Source organism: Acipenser ruthenus, chromosome 7 (genome assembly GCF_902713425.1).
Source record: "Acipenser ruthenus chromosome 7, fAciRut3.2 maternal haplotype, whole genome shotgun sequence".
Lineage (NCBI taxonomy): Eukaryota > Metazoa > Chordata > Actinopteri > Acipenseriformes > Acipenseridae > Acipenser > Acipenser ruthenus.
The window spans coordinates 27,519,699-27,535,329 of NC_081195.1; the positions used below are offsets into that span (position 1 = coordinate 27,519,699).

The following is a 15,631-nucleotide window of genomic DNA, read 5'->3' on the forward strand; positions in this document are numbered from 1 at the left end:
GTTGGTGACAGACAGGAGGGCGGTTTCAGTGGAGTGAGCAGAGCGGAAGCCAGATTGGAGAGGGTCAAGCAGAGAGTGGTTGGACAGGAAAGCAGAGAGCTGGCGGTGTACATTCCGCTCGAGGGTTTTGGAGAGGAAGGGTAGGAGGGAGACAGGACGGTAGCTCTGGAGGGAGGTGGGGTCGAGGGTAGGTTTTTTGAGGAGGGGAGTGATAGAGGCTTTTTTGAAGGCAGTGGGAAAGATGCCAGAAAGTAGAGAGGTGTTGAGGAGTGAGGAGATGAAGGGGAGTAGAGCAGGAGCAGCAGCTTGAAAGAGGTGAGTGGGGAGGGGGTCCAAGGCACACGTGGTGGGTTTGTGACCCTGGAGCAGGGAGGAGAGGTCAGAGTCTGAGAGGGGCAAGAAGGTGGAGAGGGAGGGCGAGTTAGTAGGGGATGTAGTGGGTGTAGGGGTTGGAGCAGGAGGGGGTGCGGGGGAGGGAGAGGTGTTAAAGAGTTTGCGGATATCTGAGATTTTAGAAGAGAAGAAGGAGGCAAAGTCGTCAGGGGAGATAGAGGAGGGAGGAGGAGGAGGGGGAGGGTTTAGGAGGGAGGAGAAGGTAGAGATTAGTTTATGTGGGTTGTTAGTGGAGGCTTGGATTACAGATTGGAAATAAGCACATTTAGCAGAGGAGAGAGTAGAGGAGAAGGAGGAGAGGAGAGTGCGGTAAAGGTCTAGGGCAGCAGGGAGTTTGGTTCTCTTCCATTTCTTTTCAGCAGATTGCAGTGTGATTCTTGCCAAGCGGAGCACAGAGGAGAGCCAGGGATGGGGAGGGGAGGGGCGAGCAGGTCGGGAGGTGAGGGGACAGAGGGAGTCGAGGGAGGAGGTGAGTGAGGAGAAGAGGGTGGAGGTAGCAGAGTCTACGGAGAGTTGTGAAAAGGAGTCGATAGGAGGGAGGTGAGAGAGAGCAGTGGAGGCAAGGACAGAGGGGGAGAGAGAGCGGAGGTTACGGCGAGAGGTGACAGTGGGGGTAGGAGGAGCAGGGAGAGGGGGGAGAGACAGAGAAAAAGAGATGAAATAGTGATCAGAGAGGTCCAGGGGGGTGACAGAGAGGTTGGAGGGGCAGCAGGCCCTGGAGAAGGTGAGGTCCAGTTGACGGCCAGCTTTGTGGGTAGGAGGGGACGGAGAGAGACAGAAGTCGAAGGAGTGAAGGAGAGGGAGGAATCCAGCAGAGTGGCTGGGGTTGGAGAGATGGATGTTGAAGTCACCCAACAGGACAGTCGGGGTAGACAGAGAGGGGAGGGAGGAGAGTAGATAGTCGAGTTCATCCAGAAAGTGAGTGAGAGGCCCAGGGGGGGCGGTACAGAACAATGAGCAGGAGTTGACAGGGAGAGGTTAGTTGGACTGCATGAAATTCAAAGGTACTGACAGAGAGGGAGGTGAGATCGGAGGGGACAGAAAAGAGTAAGGAGGGAGAGAGGAGAAGACCCGTCCCACCTCCCCGTCCAGTGAGACGCGGGGTATGGGACAGGACGTAGAGAGAGGACAGGGCAGCAGGAGTAAGTGTTATCAGGGGACAGCCAGGTTTCAGTAAGAGCAAGGAAATCGAGCGAGAGGTGGGAGGCAAAGGCAGAGATGAAATCAGCTTTGTTAGCAGAAGAGTGACAGTTCCAGAGTGCACCAGAGAGTGTGCGGGAGGGGGGGAGAGGCAGAGAAATTAGGTTAGAGGGGTTGGAGGAGCAGCAGCGGAGGGAGGGCAGAACCAACTAAACTGTGTGGAAACCAATCAAATAGCAAAATCAACTGCTAATCAATTTAGCCACTCACCTGGTACTAATCACACACTAACTCAGCCAATTCAAACACCACCTTACAATGTCACCAAATGTAGTTAGTTACAATTACTAAAAGCAGGAACTTATCTATCTGCCTCTGTCCCTGGTTACCTGTAGACTGTGTGTCTGTACTGGAATTACACTTCACTCTGTGTGTCTGTGTGTGTCTGTACTGGAATTACACTTCACTCTGTGTGTCTGTCTTCTCTAGTGAATGGCACATTCTTCTTGTGCCAATGATTCTCTCACCATGTCTCTGAGTGGAGGAGCTGCTTGATATTGATATGCATGTTGTTATATTGTTGATATTGATATGCATGTTGTTATATTGTTGATATTGATATGCATGTTGTTATATTGTTATTCTTAGTGTCACCATGTCTCTGAGCGGGGAGGAGATCCTGTGCAGCACACAGCAGGTCATTGATGGGCTGGAGGCACTGAGGGGAGAGAACCGCAATCTCCTGGACAAGCTGCAGGGGGCGCTACAGAGCAGGCAGCCAGAGGACTGCACCGGACTGGAGCAGGAGGAGTGGCATTGTACTGGAGTCACTGGAGAGAATCGAACTGGGACTGGGAGAGGCACAGGTGAGGGGTGGAGAGAGGAAAGACTTTTACGTGTACTTTATTGTCAATTAAAAAATAAAAAAACAGATAAGCAAAATAGAAAGCAATTTAATCAGTTACATTTTTTTTATTTCTTTATTTTTTTCCCCCAAAGTGCAAAAGATAGAGACACACTAGGATCCAGAAATGTCAGCAGCAAACCTACAGATTAAAACAAGGGTCTTTGTTTTCTAATTTGCATATTGCACCATTAATGCACCAGATCATTTCAAACAAATTGAGACTATGCATTAGTTTATAGTAATTATAATCAATTCTCGCAGGGTGTTTCACTAGCATCTTAAATATATTCAGAGCATCATGACTCAAAAGACCTTTGACCAGCTTTTCCTGCTCTTATACATTTTAGCCTGCCCTAAAATAAAATGTGCTGGTTGATCAATAAACTTGAATACTGTTTCATTAAAATGTAGGTTAAGATCTCTAAAAAGTGCTTCTAAAAATGTAGAAAGTGCTTGTAAACGGGTGCAGGACACGAAACGATGACAAACCGAGTCAGAAATGAAGGGTTAAGAACACTAATTCAGAATGAAAGCAGTGATGGTGTGTAACACCCTCCACTGCAGATCTCCTGCCCTCTTATTCAGCGGTGGCTTGTACAGATTGCTCCAGGCTGGCTCTGTCTCTACCAGCACCCCCAGTCTGTCCCTCCAGTGTGTGTCGGGGAGCTGCCTGAGCTGTGCTTGGGGCTTGACCTTCACACACACTCTGTACAGGGTCTTACCCTGACCAGCAGCTGAGTGTAAACAGGTAGGCTGGGGACCTCAGAGTCCAGGCTGGGGTTGAAAACGATGTGCACTGGCCACACCCTCAGCAGGCTCCAGGCCCCCAGCATTCTCCGGTAGAAACTGGGCAGCTTTGATGTATTTAGCCTGGTGGTGTCCATCAGAAACAAGCTTGAATCCAGCTGGAGCACCCCCACCTCTCTGAGCAGGCCGCAAGTCAGCTGTCTCCAGAGCAGTGTCCGGACTGTACAGCAGTGTTTGCACTGACTGCAGACGGAAAGCGGCAGTCCGACTGGTGACATCAATCAGCCCCTGCCCTCCCTCCTCCTCGTGAAGGTACAGCATGCCCCGCCTCAGCCAATGCAGTCCGTCCCAGAAGAAGTCCAGTAGCACACTCTGCACCTGTGCCAGCAGTCCTCTCGACATGCCAGCCTGTGCCGCACTGTGGAGGTTGGTGATAAGGGCCTTACCTCTGTATGACAGCGCCACCTGCCCAGCTGCCCCTGCACCTCCTCCAGCACTCCTTCCCAGTTCCCCTGCACACTGGCCTCGTCCCCCCGAGACAGTCCACTTACGACTCTCCTCAGCTCGTGCAGCAGCGGCTCAATAGCCAGAGAGTACAGCATCCCCGACATGGAGCAGCCCTGTCTGATTCCCCTGAGCACTTAAGCCACCATTCATTTTCAGCACACTCTGATTGTCACCATACATTACCTGAATAATGGCTAAAAAAACAGGGTTGAACCCAAACGCCTTCATTGTACTCCATAGATACTGGTGTTCCACCCTGTCAAAAGCCTTCTCCTGGGCTAGAGAAATCATACCAGTATTGAGCCCCAATAGCCTAGAGACGTCCAAAACATCCCGAATCGGATGTAGCACATGCCTCAGCACCTCTTTCAGTCTATTGGCCATGGCCTTAGATAGTATTTTATATTTGGCACACAGCAAGGCGACAGGTCTCCAGTTCTTTATGTCACGCAGGTCAGTAATGTGACAACTGTCCTCCTGCAGCTGAGGACAGCTTTCCTTTCTTCAAATACAGCCAGCAAGTCCCTGCCCAGCAGGCCCCAGAAAGCTTTGTGAAATTCCACCGGGAACCCGGTCGATGCCGAGGGCTTTACCATTGCTCAGCTCTTGCAGGGCATCACAGAGCTCCTGCAGCGTGCCCTTCTCCTCTTCAGCGATCTGTGGTAGATCACTGTGCCCTCTCCAGTCTGCCCTTCTCCTCTTCAGGGATCTGTGGTAGATCGCTGTACCCTCTCCAGTCTGCCCTTCTCCTCTTCAGGGATCTGTGGTAGATCGCTGTACCCTCTCCAGTCTGCCCTTCTCCTCTTCAAGGATCTGTGGTAGATCGCTGGAAACCCTCTCCAGTCTGCCCTTCTCCTCTTCAGGGATCTGTGGTAGATCGCTGTACCCTCTCCAGTCTGCCCTTCTCCTCTTCAGCGATCTGTGGTAGATCGCTGTACCCTCTCCAGTCTGCCCTTCTCCTCTTCAGCGATCTGTGGTAGATCGCTGTACCCTCTCCAGTCTGCCCTTCTCCTCTTCAGGGATCTGTGGTAGATCGCTGTACCCTCTCCAGTCTGCCCTTCTCCTCTTGAGGGACCTGTGGTAGATCGCTGTACCCTCTCCAGTCTGCCCTTCTCCTCTTCAGGGATCTGTGGTAGATCGCCGTACCCTCTCCAGTCTGCCCTTCTCCTCTTCAGGGATCTGTGGTAGATCGCTGGAAACCCTCTCCAGTCTGCCCTTCTCCTCTTCAGGGATCTGTGGTAGATCGCCGTACCCTCACCAGTCTGCCCTTCTCCTCTTCAGGGATCTGTGGTAGATCGCTGTACCCTCACCAGCCTGCCCTTCTCCTCTCCAGGGATCTGTGGTAGATCGCTGTACCCTCTCCAGTCTGCCCTTCTCCTCTTCAGGGACCTGTGGTTGATCGCTGTATAACCGCTGTGTGCCATCCTCTTTGTCCTGCAGCTCACTGGAGAACAGCTGGGAGTAACACTCTCCTGCGGATCTCCCCCGGCTCCTGCATCATTCTGCATTAGCGCCTCTGCACTGTATTTTAGTGCTGTTTGGAGACTACAGATCCTATGATGCATTTGGAGTTGCCATAGCGCTCCAGCTAAAACTGCACTATCCAGGGTTTCCCCTGGGTTCTAGATTTTTGTAGTCACTAGTGACTAATCCTTTCTAAAAACATCAGACTACAGATATTCAGTAGTCACTACTGGCTCCCAGCTCAAGTCTTCAGGGGTGTTATGAATCCTGCCTTATTTGCCTTATGATGCCTATACTGTATACAGTATTTGCCAGTAGTCATTGCCTACAATACTGGTTTATTAAAATGAGTATGTGGCAAACTTCACACATGCTTTTCGATAGCTAAAGCTTACAAGACAAACTGTGTACTGTAGAAAACAGAGTGCAGGAGTATGGGGCTTATGAATGATGATTGAGTTTGTGTAAAACACGCCTGAATCAAAACTTGCAGAGCAGAAATGCAGCACATTATTGTCATTTTGCTGTACAGCATAATCAGCCCAAGTGCAGCCACTCTGTCGTGTAGTAATATAGGAGGGCCATAGCCAGCCATGAAAAATCACAGAGGCACTTGCCTCGTTTTATTCCGCTGCCTTCGCTCTGCACGTTGTTTGCTGAAGTAGAAAGAAGTCTTAGTTAATCGGCTCGTTTCACTTTTTAATAAAAATAGAAACACATCAATGAGGGATGAAATGCATTTTATTTTTGCGGCAAAGGAACATAAGGGCCTAAATAAATAATTATTAGTATGATTTTAACCGAGGCCCATGCCTCGTAGTGGACTACAGCCTTGTATAGTCATTTAGGGTTAATTTTAAATATGACTAATGTTTGCAGATAGCAACTTCAGAGAATGTGTCTGTGTAGCTTTATTTTGTCGTGGTACAAATACCAATGAAATAAATTCCCTTTAGATGTTTTGCATCAGGTGCCAGATTGCAGGTGCTGTGATAACAAGCAAGCGTGAGAAATCGCCCTGGTTTAGAGCCTGCAGTCTCTCTTTCTTTTCTTTCCCGGTCTGGACACACTATTCGTTTATAAACAAGCCATTGAAGGATCATTTAAGAAAGCAGTATATTTTACAGAATGGCCGTCTGTTGATGCTAATGAAGAGACACAGTGAAGAACAGGAAGAAAAGACGAGAAACGAAAAAGGGAGATGAACAAACACACTGGTACTTTATTTACCGGTGGTAGATGGGTGCTGTTCCAGTGTTTTATTTGGAAATGAGGAAAACACTGCAAGTCTGCTAAAGCAAGGATGGCAATACATTGACTAAGGTGAAGCTTTGATTTACTGTTTTCTTTTTTGTATTTTATTTTGAATATGCCGACAACAATTAGACAAACACTGCGTTGCCCAAATACATGAAGCATGATAATCCTGGCCCTGTTTAAATCATGTGAAATATGTCCCTTGATGGGTAAAATGGTCATGGAAATTTTAATAATCGGTCACGGAAAGCCATGAAGAAGTCCTGGAATTCTACATTCTTTGAAGTGTACGAACCCTATCGACTCAGTGATGCTCTTTGTGGCACTCACAGTGTACTGCTGGCAGAACTGGCGGATCTGCAGCTTCCCAACATCCCACCACTGCCTCCGTGAAATAAAATAATTAATGTACATTATGAGTTAGAAGTGTGTTAAAATACCAACGAGAACTCCTTGGCTTTAGGGATGGGATTAAAACAGTACAGATCACAAGACAGTAGTCTGATAGTCCCGTGAGGGTTATGTAAAAATGCTAAAACAATGTTTAAAACAATAAAACCGGTCTAATCTAGCTAGACAGAATGGTATCCCTAATCTGCAACCAGGTATACTGTTTTTACTGGGCATAGGGCTCGATATGGTTCCTATCTAATTTATCATTTGTAGAGCAATTAAAATCCCCTTCAAGAAAAAAATATTTACATTGTTACATTCAAAGTGATAAAAACTCCATTCTCTCCCTTGTATCAGTAGGCACATAAACATTACTAAAAACAAAGTTATTTTTTGTTCGACTACAACTTTCGTTACAAGCAGCCGTCCCTGAATGGGGTTTAAAACCTTCCAAAAATAAAACTGCTATTCCTGCACTCAAAGAAGATCTGTGACTTAAAATAACACCCCCTACCATTCTTTATTCAAATCACTGTGTGTCCTGTAGAAAGGCAACATCAATGTTTTTTAAATGTTCAGAAACAGCAGCTCTTTCTATTCCATCTCTGCAACCAGGGAATATTCAAAATGCCTATTTTTAGTTCACCCATTAAAATTAAAACAGGAGAATGGGAAAACAGATAAAAAGATAAAAATGTGATCCATCCATTTTAGCTTGTAGATTTTGAACAACACCTTATCTTATTTAAAGTTCTTAATCCTCCACCTGTCCTGATCTAACATGTTCAATGCCCGAGCCTTCATCAGGTGTTTAGCTGAATTTACAAATAACTTAATATCAGGAAAATGGTCTTCAAAAACCACATTCCCCTTAGCTTTTGTTTTCTCTAAAAAATCTTTAATGTTCTTGAGACTGTATCCTCCCTGTGAAATCCTGACAGGCCGGTGATGTGACAGAAGGATCTGCAGCCCCTGGATCTGCAGCCCCTCCCTCACCATCGCTATCAGACCCGGAGTTGTCTGCAGTGACAGCGCTGGCTCTGCAGTGCGCTGTGGTCTGTTTCCCCCCAGAGTTAGCTAGCTCTTCAGGCTTTTCTGTCTACGCCTTTGAGTGCTTCTTTTTTCAGCCAGTTTGTCTGGCTGTGAGCCGCTCAGCTCCTGGGATCTTGCAGCTTCAGTCTGCCCATCAGCCTCAGTATTTACCTCAGGCTGTGTATTGGGTACCTGTTCTCTACCACCGCTATATTCACCTGCCGGAGCACTGGTGAGACTGGGGAGGGATGGGGAGGAACTGCGAAACTAGGAAGTGTCTCACTGTCAGTCTGTCTCTGGCCCTGTGGCAGATGCTAAACACTCTGCAGCTGTTACTGCTCCCTGTATCCTTACAGTGGAGGATGAAGTGGGTTTCAGTCTCAATCTTTCTGTGTTGTTATTCAGAACCTGTTTGTCTCCCCCTGCAGGATGAGAAGGAAACTGCCTCTTCAAAGGACTCTCTCGATGACCTGTTCCCCACAGACGAGGAGGAGCAATCCCAGAGTAAGAGCTTCTTTTTCTTTCTCTCTCTGTCTGTCTCTTTCACATCTTGACTCCTCCCTGCTCCCATTGCCTCCCCTAGTTGTTTGTTATTGGTTTTTGATGTCCTGTGTGTTTCTCTCCCCACTCTTTCTCTAGTCAGTATCCTGATTGCTGGTGTTCTGTGTCTCTGTCCTCAGTGTCTCAGCCTCACAACAGTGCAGCAGGGTGGTTATGATATTCCTCTCCTCTCCTCTCCTCTCCAGTATGCTGGTTGTTGATGGTTGTCCTGTCTCTCTCCTCAGTGTCTCGGCCTCACAGCAGTGCAGCAGGGTGGTTATGAGATTCCTCTCCTCTCCTCTCCTCTCCAGTATGCTGGTTGTTGATGGTTGTCCTGTCTCTCTCCTCAGTGTCTCGGCCTCACAGCAGTGCAGCAGGGTGGTTATGATATTCCTCTCCTCTCCTCTCCTCTCCTCTCCAGTACGCTGGTTGTTGATGGTTGTCCTGTCTCTCTCCTCAGTGTCTCGGCCTCACAGCAGTGCAGCAGGGTGGTTATGATATTCCTCTCCTCTCCTCTCCTCTCCAGTACGCTGGTTGTTGATGGTTGTCCTGTCTCTCTCCTCAGTGTCTCGGCCTCACAGCAGTGCAGCAGGGTGGTTATGATATTCCTCTCCTCTCCTCTCCTCTCCAGTACGCTGGTTGTTGATGGTTGTCCTGTCTCTCTCCTCAGTGTCTCGGCCTCACAGCAGTGCAGCAGGGTGGTTATGAGATTCCTCTCCTCTCCAGTACGCTGGTTGTTGATGGTTGTCCTGTCTCTCTCCTCAATGTCTCAGCCTCACAGCAGTGCAGCAGCAGCAGCTCAGCAGGGTGGGTATGAGATCCTGGCCCGGGTGCGCACGCTTCATAACCTGGTGATCCAGTACGCCTCTCAGGGCTGCTACGAGGTGGCCATGCCGCTGTGCAAGCAGGCCCTCGAGGACCTGGAGAAATCCTCCGGATACAACCATCCCGACGTGGCCACCATGCTCAACATCCTGGCACTCGTGTACCGGTGAGGGGGCGGGGCTTAGACTAGACTGCTCAGCATCCTGGCACTCGTGTACCGATGAGGGGGCGGGGCTTAGACTAGACTGCTCAACATCCTGGCACTCGTGTACCGGTGAGGGGGCGGGGCTTAGACTAGACTGCTCAGCATCCTGGCACTTGTGTACCGATGAGGGGACCGGGCTTAGACTAGTCTAGACTGCACTGGGTGGACTGTATACACTAGGTACACTTATACAGGTCAAGGGATCTAAAGACTGTGGGGGGGAGCAGATATTGCATTAGACTGGAATGGACTAAACTGGACTGCTTAATATTCTCTGGGGGAGCTCCCGCTGCCGCCTCTATGGCCAGGGGCTCCCCTCCCAAGTTCGCCTCCCGAGGGTCCGCTGCTGCTGCCGTCGCCTCCCGAGGGTCCGCTGCTGCTGCCGTCGCCTCCCGAGGGTCCGCTGCTGCTGCCGTCGCCTGGGGTCGCCAGGGATCCTGCTTCGCCTGGGGTCGTCGAGGGTCCTGCGTCGCCTGGGGTCGCCGGGGCCTCTGCTTTGCCTCGGGTCGCTACACTGTGGCCGGAGCTCCATGAAGGGGAGCTGCTGACTATGAAGAAAGGGGGGGAGGTCAGGAGACCAGCTCCCCCAGCCGCATTTCCGTGGCAGGAAACACGGTGGCCGGAGCCCAACGGAGGGGAGCTGGCGGCCACAAAGAAGTTGGGGGAGGTCAAGAGACCAGCTCCCCCAGCCGCACTTTCGCTGCCGGAGATCGGGGGAGAGGTCAGGAGACCACTTTCCCCATCAGCAGTTTCGCTGCAGGAGTGGACCAGCATGCTGTCAGCCGTGCCACTACCGGCAGGGGTGCTGACAGCATTGCCAGCCATGGGCCCACTGAAGCCTCCCTTTCCAGCCCGAGACTTTGTCCTGGACTGCTGGGTTTTTAAGGGGGGAGGTGGCCGTTGAGGCCATGTGTGCTGCACACAAGGGGGGGTATATGTGGCAATGTGCCCCGCCCCTGTGTGCATTTGTGTGTTATGTGTTGTATGTTGCGTGTGTTAATGTTGGTGTATATTCATTGGTACACGGGATATAAACGGGTCTGTGTTTCACGTGTATTTAAAAATGTAGATTTGTATTTAGGCACGAGGAGGGCACAAATCACTTCACGTGCTGGTTAAATGTAATATGTGAGCACGGGGTTGCACAGAATTAATTCACGTGCTGGGATTCAAGTGAATAATTAATTAGTAATTGAATCCCAGCACAACAGTATATATAGATGCACGTTTCTTTCAGTCGGGGTTGGGTGTTCAGGGCGAAAGAATGGGAGAGAGAGAGAGAGGAGGTAAAAATAATAATAACAAGAATAATAAGTAGTGTTTCTCACCGTGTTTGTTCGTCCCTGTTTGTTAGTGTCTGTCCGTTTTGTTTGTCTCTTTATTTTGGCTACCAGTGCCGTGCCCTGTGTTTTTGTGTTTAAAACCTTTTATTTTCTGTTCTGTCTGTTAATTATTAAATGCTGAGCGCGATCACACGCTCAGCCTCACCAAAACCCCAAGTCTCTGTGTGTTACTTCCTGGCTCTGGTCTGACACCACCCACTCCGGCCGTCTTTGTGACACTGCTGTACTGCTGAAGCACAGAGACATTCCTGTAGCATGAGTTCCAGACTTCACCTTGTCTCACCGCTGTCTGCCTGCAGGTGGCAGAGACGCTGAATAACCTGGCAGTGCTGTACGGGAAGAGGGGCAAATACAAGGAGGCAGAGCCACTGTGCAAACGAGCCCTGGAGATCAGAGAGAAGGTGAGGAGCCCCATCACCCCCTCCTTCGTACACCGGGGCAGGACCCCCATGTCAGTGAGATGCACCGCAGCAGGAATGACAATGACCCCACCCTCTCTCTCCAGGTCCTGGGGACGGACCACCCTGATGTTGCGAAGCAGCTCAATAACCTGCCTCTGCTCTGCCAGAACCAGGGCAAGTACCAGGAGGTGGAGCTTTACTACAAGAGAGCCCTGCACATCTACCAGAGCCAGCTAGGCAGCGATGACCCCAACGTAGCCAAGACCAAGAACAACCTGGTGAGGGGAGAGGGGAGAGGGGAGAGGAAAGGAAAGGAGAGAGGGGGTAGGGTAGGGTAGGGTAGGTAGGGAGGGGGAGGGGAAGGGGAAGGGGGAGGGGTAGGGTAGGGTGAAGAGGGGCATCTGACTGTTTGTTTTTTGTCTGCAGGCCTCGTGTTACCTGAAACAGAGGAAGTACCGGCAGGCGGAGGCTCTTTACAAGGAGATCCTGACATGCGCACACGAGAGGGAGTTCGGATCAGTTGAGGGTATGAGACACACCGTGTGCACGGGGGAGGAGAGGGGAGGATAGGGAAGGGGAGGGAGAGAGAGAGACAGAGAGAGAGAGAGAGAGGGGGGAGGGGGGAGGGGTGTTGAGGGGAGCCCTGCGGTGTTGAGGGGAGAGCGCTGCGGTGTTGAGGATGGTCCTGCGGTGTTGAGGGGAGCGCTGCAGTGTTGAGGGGAGCGCTGTGGTGTTGAGAACGGTCCTGCGGTGTTGAGGGGAGAGCCTCAGTGTTGAGGGGCACGCTGCGGTGTTGAGGGGAGCGCCTCAGTGTTGAGGGGCACGCTGCGGTGTTGAGGGGAGTGCTGCAGTGTTGAGGGGAGTCCTATGGTCTTGAGGGGAGCGCTGCGGTGTTGAGGACAGTCCTGCGGTGTTGAGGGGAGCGCTGCGGTGTTGAGGGGAGTCCTGCGGTGTTGAGGGGAGCTCTGCGGTGTTGAGGGGAGCCCTGCGGTGTTGAGGGGAGCGCTGCAGTGTTGAGGGGAGCGCTGCGGTGTTGAGGGGAGCCCTGTGGTGTTGAGGGGAGCGCTGCAGTGTTGAGGGGAGCCCTGTGGTGTTGAGGGGAGCGCTGCGGTGTTGAGGGGAGCGCTGCAGTGTTGAGGGGAGCGCTGCGGTGTTGAGGGGAGCCCTGCGGTGTTGAGGACGGTCCTGCAATGTTGAGGGGAGCGCTGCGGTGTTGAGGGGAGCACAGCGGTGTTGAGGGGCACGCTGCGGTGTTGAGGGGAGTCCTGCGGTGTTGAGGGGAGCGCTGCTGTGTTGAGGACGGTCCTGCGGTGTTGAGGACGGTCCTGCAGTGTTGAGGGGAGCGCTGCGGTGTTGAGGACAGTCCTGCGGTGTTGAGGGGAGCCCTGCGGTGTTGAGGACGGTCCTGCAATGTTGAGGGGAGCGCTGCGGTGTTGAGGGGAGCGCTGCAGTTTTGAGGGGAGTCCTGCGATGTTGAGGGGAGCGCTGCGGTGTTGTGGGGAGTCCTGCGATGTTGAGGGGAGCGCTGCGGTGTTGAGGGGAGCGCTGCAGTGTTGAGGGGCACGCTGCGGTGTTGAGGGGAGCGCTGCGGTGTTGAGGGGAGCGCTGCGGTGTTGAGGGGAGTCCTGCAATGTTGAGAGGAGCGCTGCGGTGTGGAGGGGAGCGCTGCGGTGTTGAGGGGAGCCCTGTGGTGTTGAGGGGAGCGCTGCAGTGTTGAGGGGAGCCCTGTGGTGTTGAGGGGAGCGCTGCGGTGTTGAGGGGAGCGCTGCAGTGTTGAGGTGAGCGCTGCGGTGTTGAGGGGAGCCCTGCGGTGTTGAGGACGGTCCTGCAATGTTGAGGGGAGCGCTGCGGTGTTGAGGGGAGCACAGCGGTGTTGAGGGGCACGCTGCGGTGTTGAGGGGAGTCCTGCGGTGTTGAGGGGAGCGCTGCTGTGTTGAGGACAGTCCTGCGGTGTTGAGGGGAGCGCTGCGGTGTTGAGGGGAGTCCTGCGGTGTTGAGGGGAGCTCTGCGGTGTTGAGGGGAGCCCTGCGGTGTTGAGGGGAGCGCTGCAGTGTTGAGGGGAGCGCTGCGGTGTTGAGGGGAGCCCTGTGGTGTTGAGGGGAGCGCTGCAGTGTTGAGGGGAGCCCTGTGGTGTTGAGGGGAGCGCTGCAGTGTTGAGGGGAGCGCTGCGGTGTTGAGGGGAGCGATGCGGTGTTGAGGGGAGCGCTGCGGTGTTGAGGGGAGTCCTGTCTCCAGTGTGACAGTCTGCTGGGTTCAGTGGCCACTCTCCGAGCCCTCTGTACAGCGCTGCCTCTGTGTTTCTGTGTCAGTAGAGTTAGGGATGAGCTTTTAAGTGCAGGGTGATACTGCAAGTGATTCCAGTCCACACTAACACACTCTTCTTTTCTCCATCTCTACCCCTACCTCTCTCTCAGGAGACGGGCGGCCCATTTGGATTCACACAGAAGAAGGTAGCAACACACATGTCAGAACAACTCCATCACCCTGCCCCTTTGCACTCACACACTCTCTCCCTCCTCTCTCAGGACGGGCTGGGCAGTCTCAAGCGCAGTGGTTTGTTCACGAAGCTTCGAGAGTCGATCCGCCGGAGCTGCGAGAAGCTTGTCAGGAAGCTGAAAGGAGTGGGAGCGACAGAGCCAGCACCCCGGAACCCTGGGTGAGAGCCTCCTCCCTCCCCTCTCCCTCTCCCCCCCCCCTCTCCCTCTCCCCCTCTCCTCCTACTCTCCCCCCTCTCTCACTCACTCTGTTCTTTTCTCCCACAGTATGAAGCGAGCAAACTCCCTCAACGTGCTTAATATGGGGGGGAAGGCTGCGGCCGACTCCTGTCAGGTGAGTCCCTCATTACCCCCTCACTACGGACACCCCTTTATCAGAGTGATGCAGTCATTGAGGTTTTAGAGCTTACAGATGCACTGAGCCCCCTCCCAGCTCCCAGTCTCACACCCTGGATTTGAAATCCTTTCTCTAATTCAATGAAAAGCAGCTGCCATTCAATGGGAACCATTTGAGATGGCCCTCTTCAACTTTGACCTCTGACCTCCAACAGCTGCTATATCTGTGTCATGTGACTCTTTGGTTGCCGGATGATAAAGACCTAACGCTACTGGCTGCATATTCAGTACACAGCTGTGTTCTATAAATGTAGTGGATTGTGGGTATTGTAGGAAGAATTAGCCATATTGTACACTGCTGTATTGAATGATTTCCTGGGTAATGGCGTCTGCTAAGAAATAAATAATAATAAATGTTTCTCATGATGTCAATGTGTCTCTCTTTGTCTCTCTCAGCAGAGTCCTAGCAGTCTGACAGAGTCCCGAGGCCTCAGCTCCAGCACTCACAGTCTGGCTCGACGCGGATCACTGACTGCAGCCAGCTAGCACACACCTAGCACAGAGCCAGCACACACCAAGAACATCCAGCACACACCCAGCACAGAGCCAGCACACACCAAGAACATCCAGCACACACCCAGCACAGAGCCAGCACACACCAAGAACACCCAGCACACACCAAGAACACCCAGCACACACCAAGAACAGAGCCAGCACATACCAAGAACAGAGCCAGCACACACCAAGAACATCCAGCACACACCAAGAACAGCGCCAGCACACACCAAGAACAGAGCAAGCACGCACCAAGAACAGAGCCAGCACACACCAAGAACATCCAGCACACACCAAGAACATCCAGCACACACCAAGAACATCCAGCACACACCAAGAACAGAGCAAGCACACACCAAGAACAGAGCAAGCACACACCAAGAACACCCAGCACACACCAAGAACACCCAGCACACGGTCTCTACTGTCCATGTGTTTGTGTGTGACACACACTGTACCACCTGTCACCCTTGTTGTGTTGATCCTGCAGGGGGCGCCAGTCTCCCTCTCCACGGCGTTGCAGGTCTGTTTCGATCAGCTCTCTTCTGTTTTCATGTGTATTGCAGTCTGGTGCTGAACCGACTCCAGAGCGCTCACTGGAGCTGTGCTCAAGACTGCTGTGCAATGACAAAGAAACCTTTCACCCACAGCAGATCCAGAGCGCTGATTTGAGCTTTGTCTGTTTTTTTAATTTGGATTTTAATAACGTCTATTATGTTCCTAAGTATTTGGTGGCTGCCTCTAATCATGTTGAGAGTGTGTTTCATTCTCTTATGTTCCTAAGTTGGTGGCTGCCTCTAATCATGTTGAGAGTGTGTTTCATTCTCTTATGTTTCTAAGTATTTGGGGGCTGCCTCTAATCATGTTGAGAGTGTGTTTCATTCTATTAAGTATTTGGTGGCTGCCTCTAATCATGTTGAGATTGTGTTTCATTCTCTTATGTTTCTAAGTATTTGGTGGCTGCCTCTAATCATGTTGAGAGTGTGTTTCATTCTCTTATGTTTCTAAGTATTTGGGGGCTGCCTCTAATCATGTTGAGAGTGTGTTTCATTCTCTTATGTTTCTAAGTATTTGGGGGCTGCCTCTAATCA

The 15,631-nt window shown here is 51.7% G+C and overlaps 1 protein-coding gene across 1 annotated transcript; it reads left to right on the forward strand.

Moving 5' to 3' along the window:
- The first annotated feature begins 2,188 nt into the window (after nt 1-2,188).
- Nucleotides 2,189-14,821, forward strand: LOC117414536 (kinesin light chain 1-like). The gene is made up of 12 exons (XM_059027831.1): nt 2,189-2,399; nt 3,647-3,780; nt 8,269-8,344; nt 8,521-8,540; nt 9,154-9,363; nt 11,053-11,154; nt 11,259-11,432; nt 11,581-11,680; nt 13,569-13,618; nt 13,680-13,810; nt 13,917-13,983; nt 14,445-14,821. Exons 1-12 carry the CDS (start codon nt 2,189-2,191, stop codon nt 14,529-14,531), a joined length of 1,362 nt encoding a protein of 453 aa, XP_058883814.1. The 3' UTR covers nt 14,532-14,821.
- Nucleotides 14,822-15,631: the final 810 nt, after the last annotated feature.

Excerpts from the sequence above, each read along its gene's own strand:
- LOC117414536 (XM_059027831.1), top strand. The coding sequence starts at position 2,189 with ATGTCTCTGAGCGGGGAGGAGATCCTGTGCAGCACACAGCAGGTCATT. Across the intron at positions 13,811-13,916 it reads CCAGCACCCCGGAACCCTGG|TATGAAGCGAGCAAACTCCC; the intron begins GTGAGAGCCTCC and ends TTTCTCCCACAG. Across the intron at positions 13,984-14,444 it reads CTGCGGCCGACTCCTGTCAG|AGTCCTAGCAGTCTGACAGA; the intron begins GTGAGTCCCTCA and ends CTCTCTCAGCAG.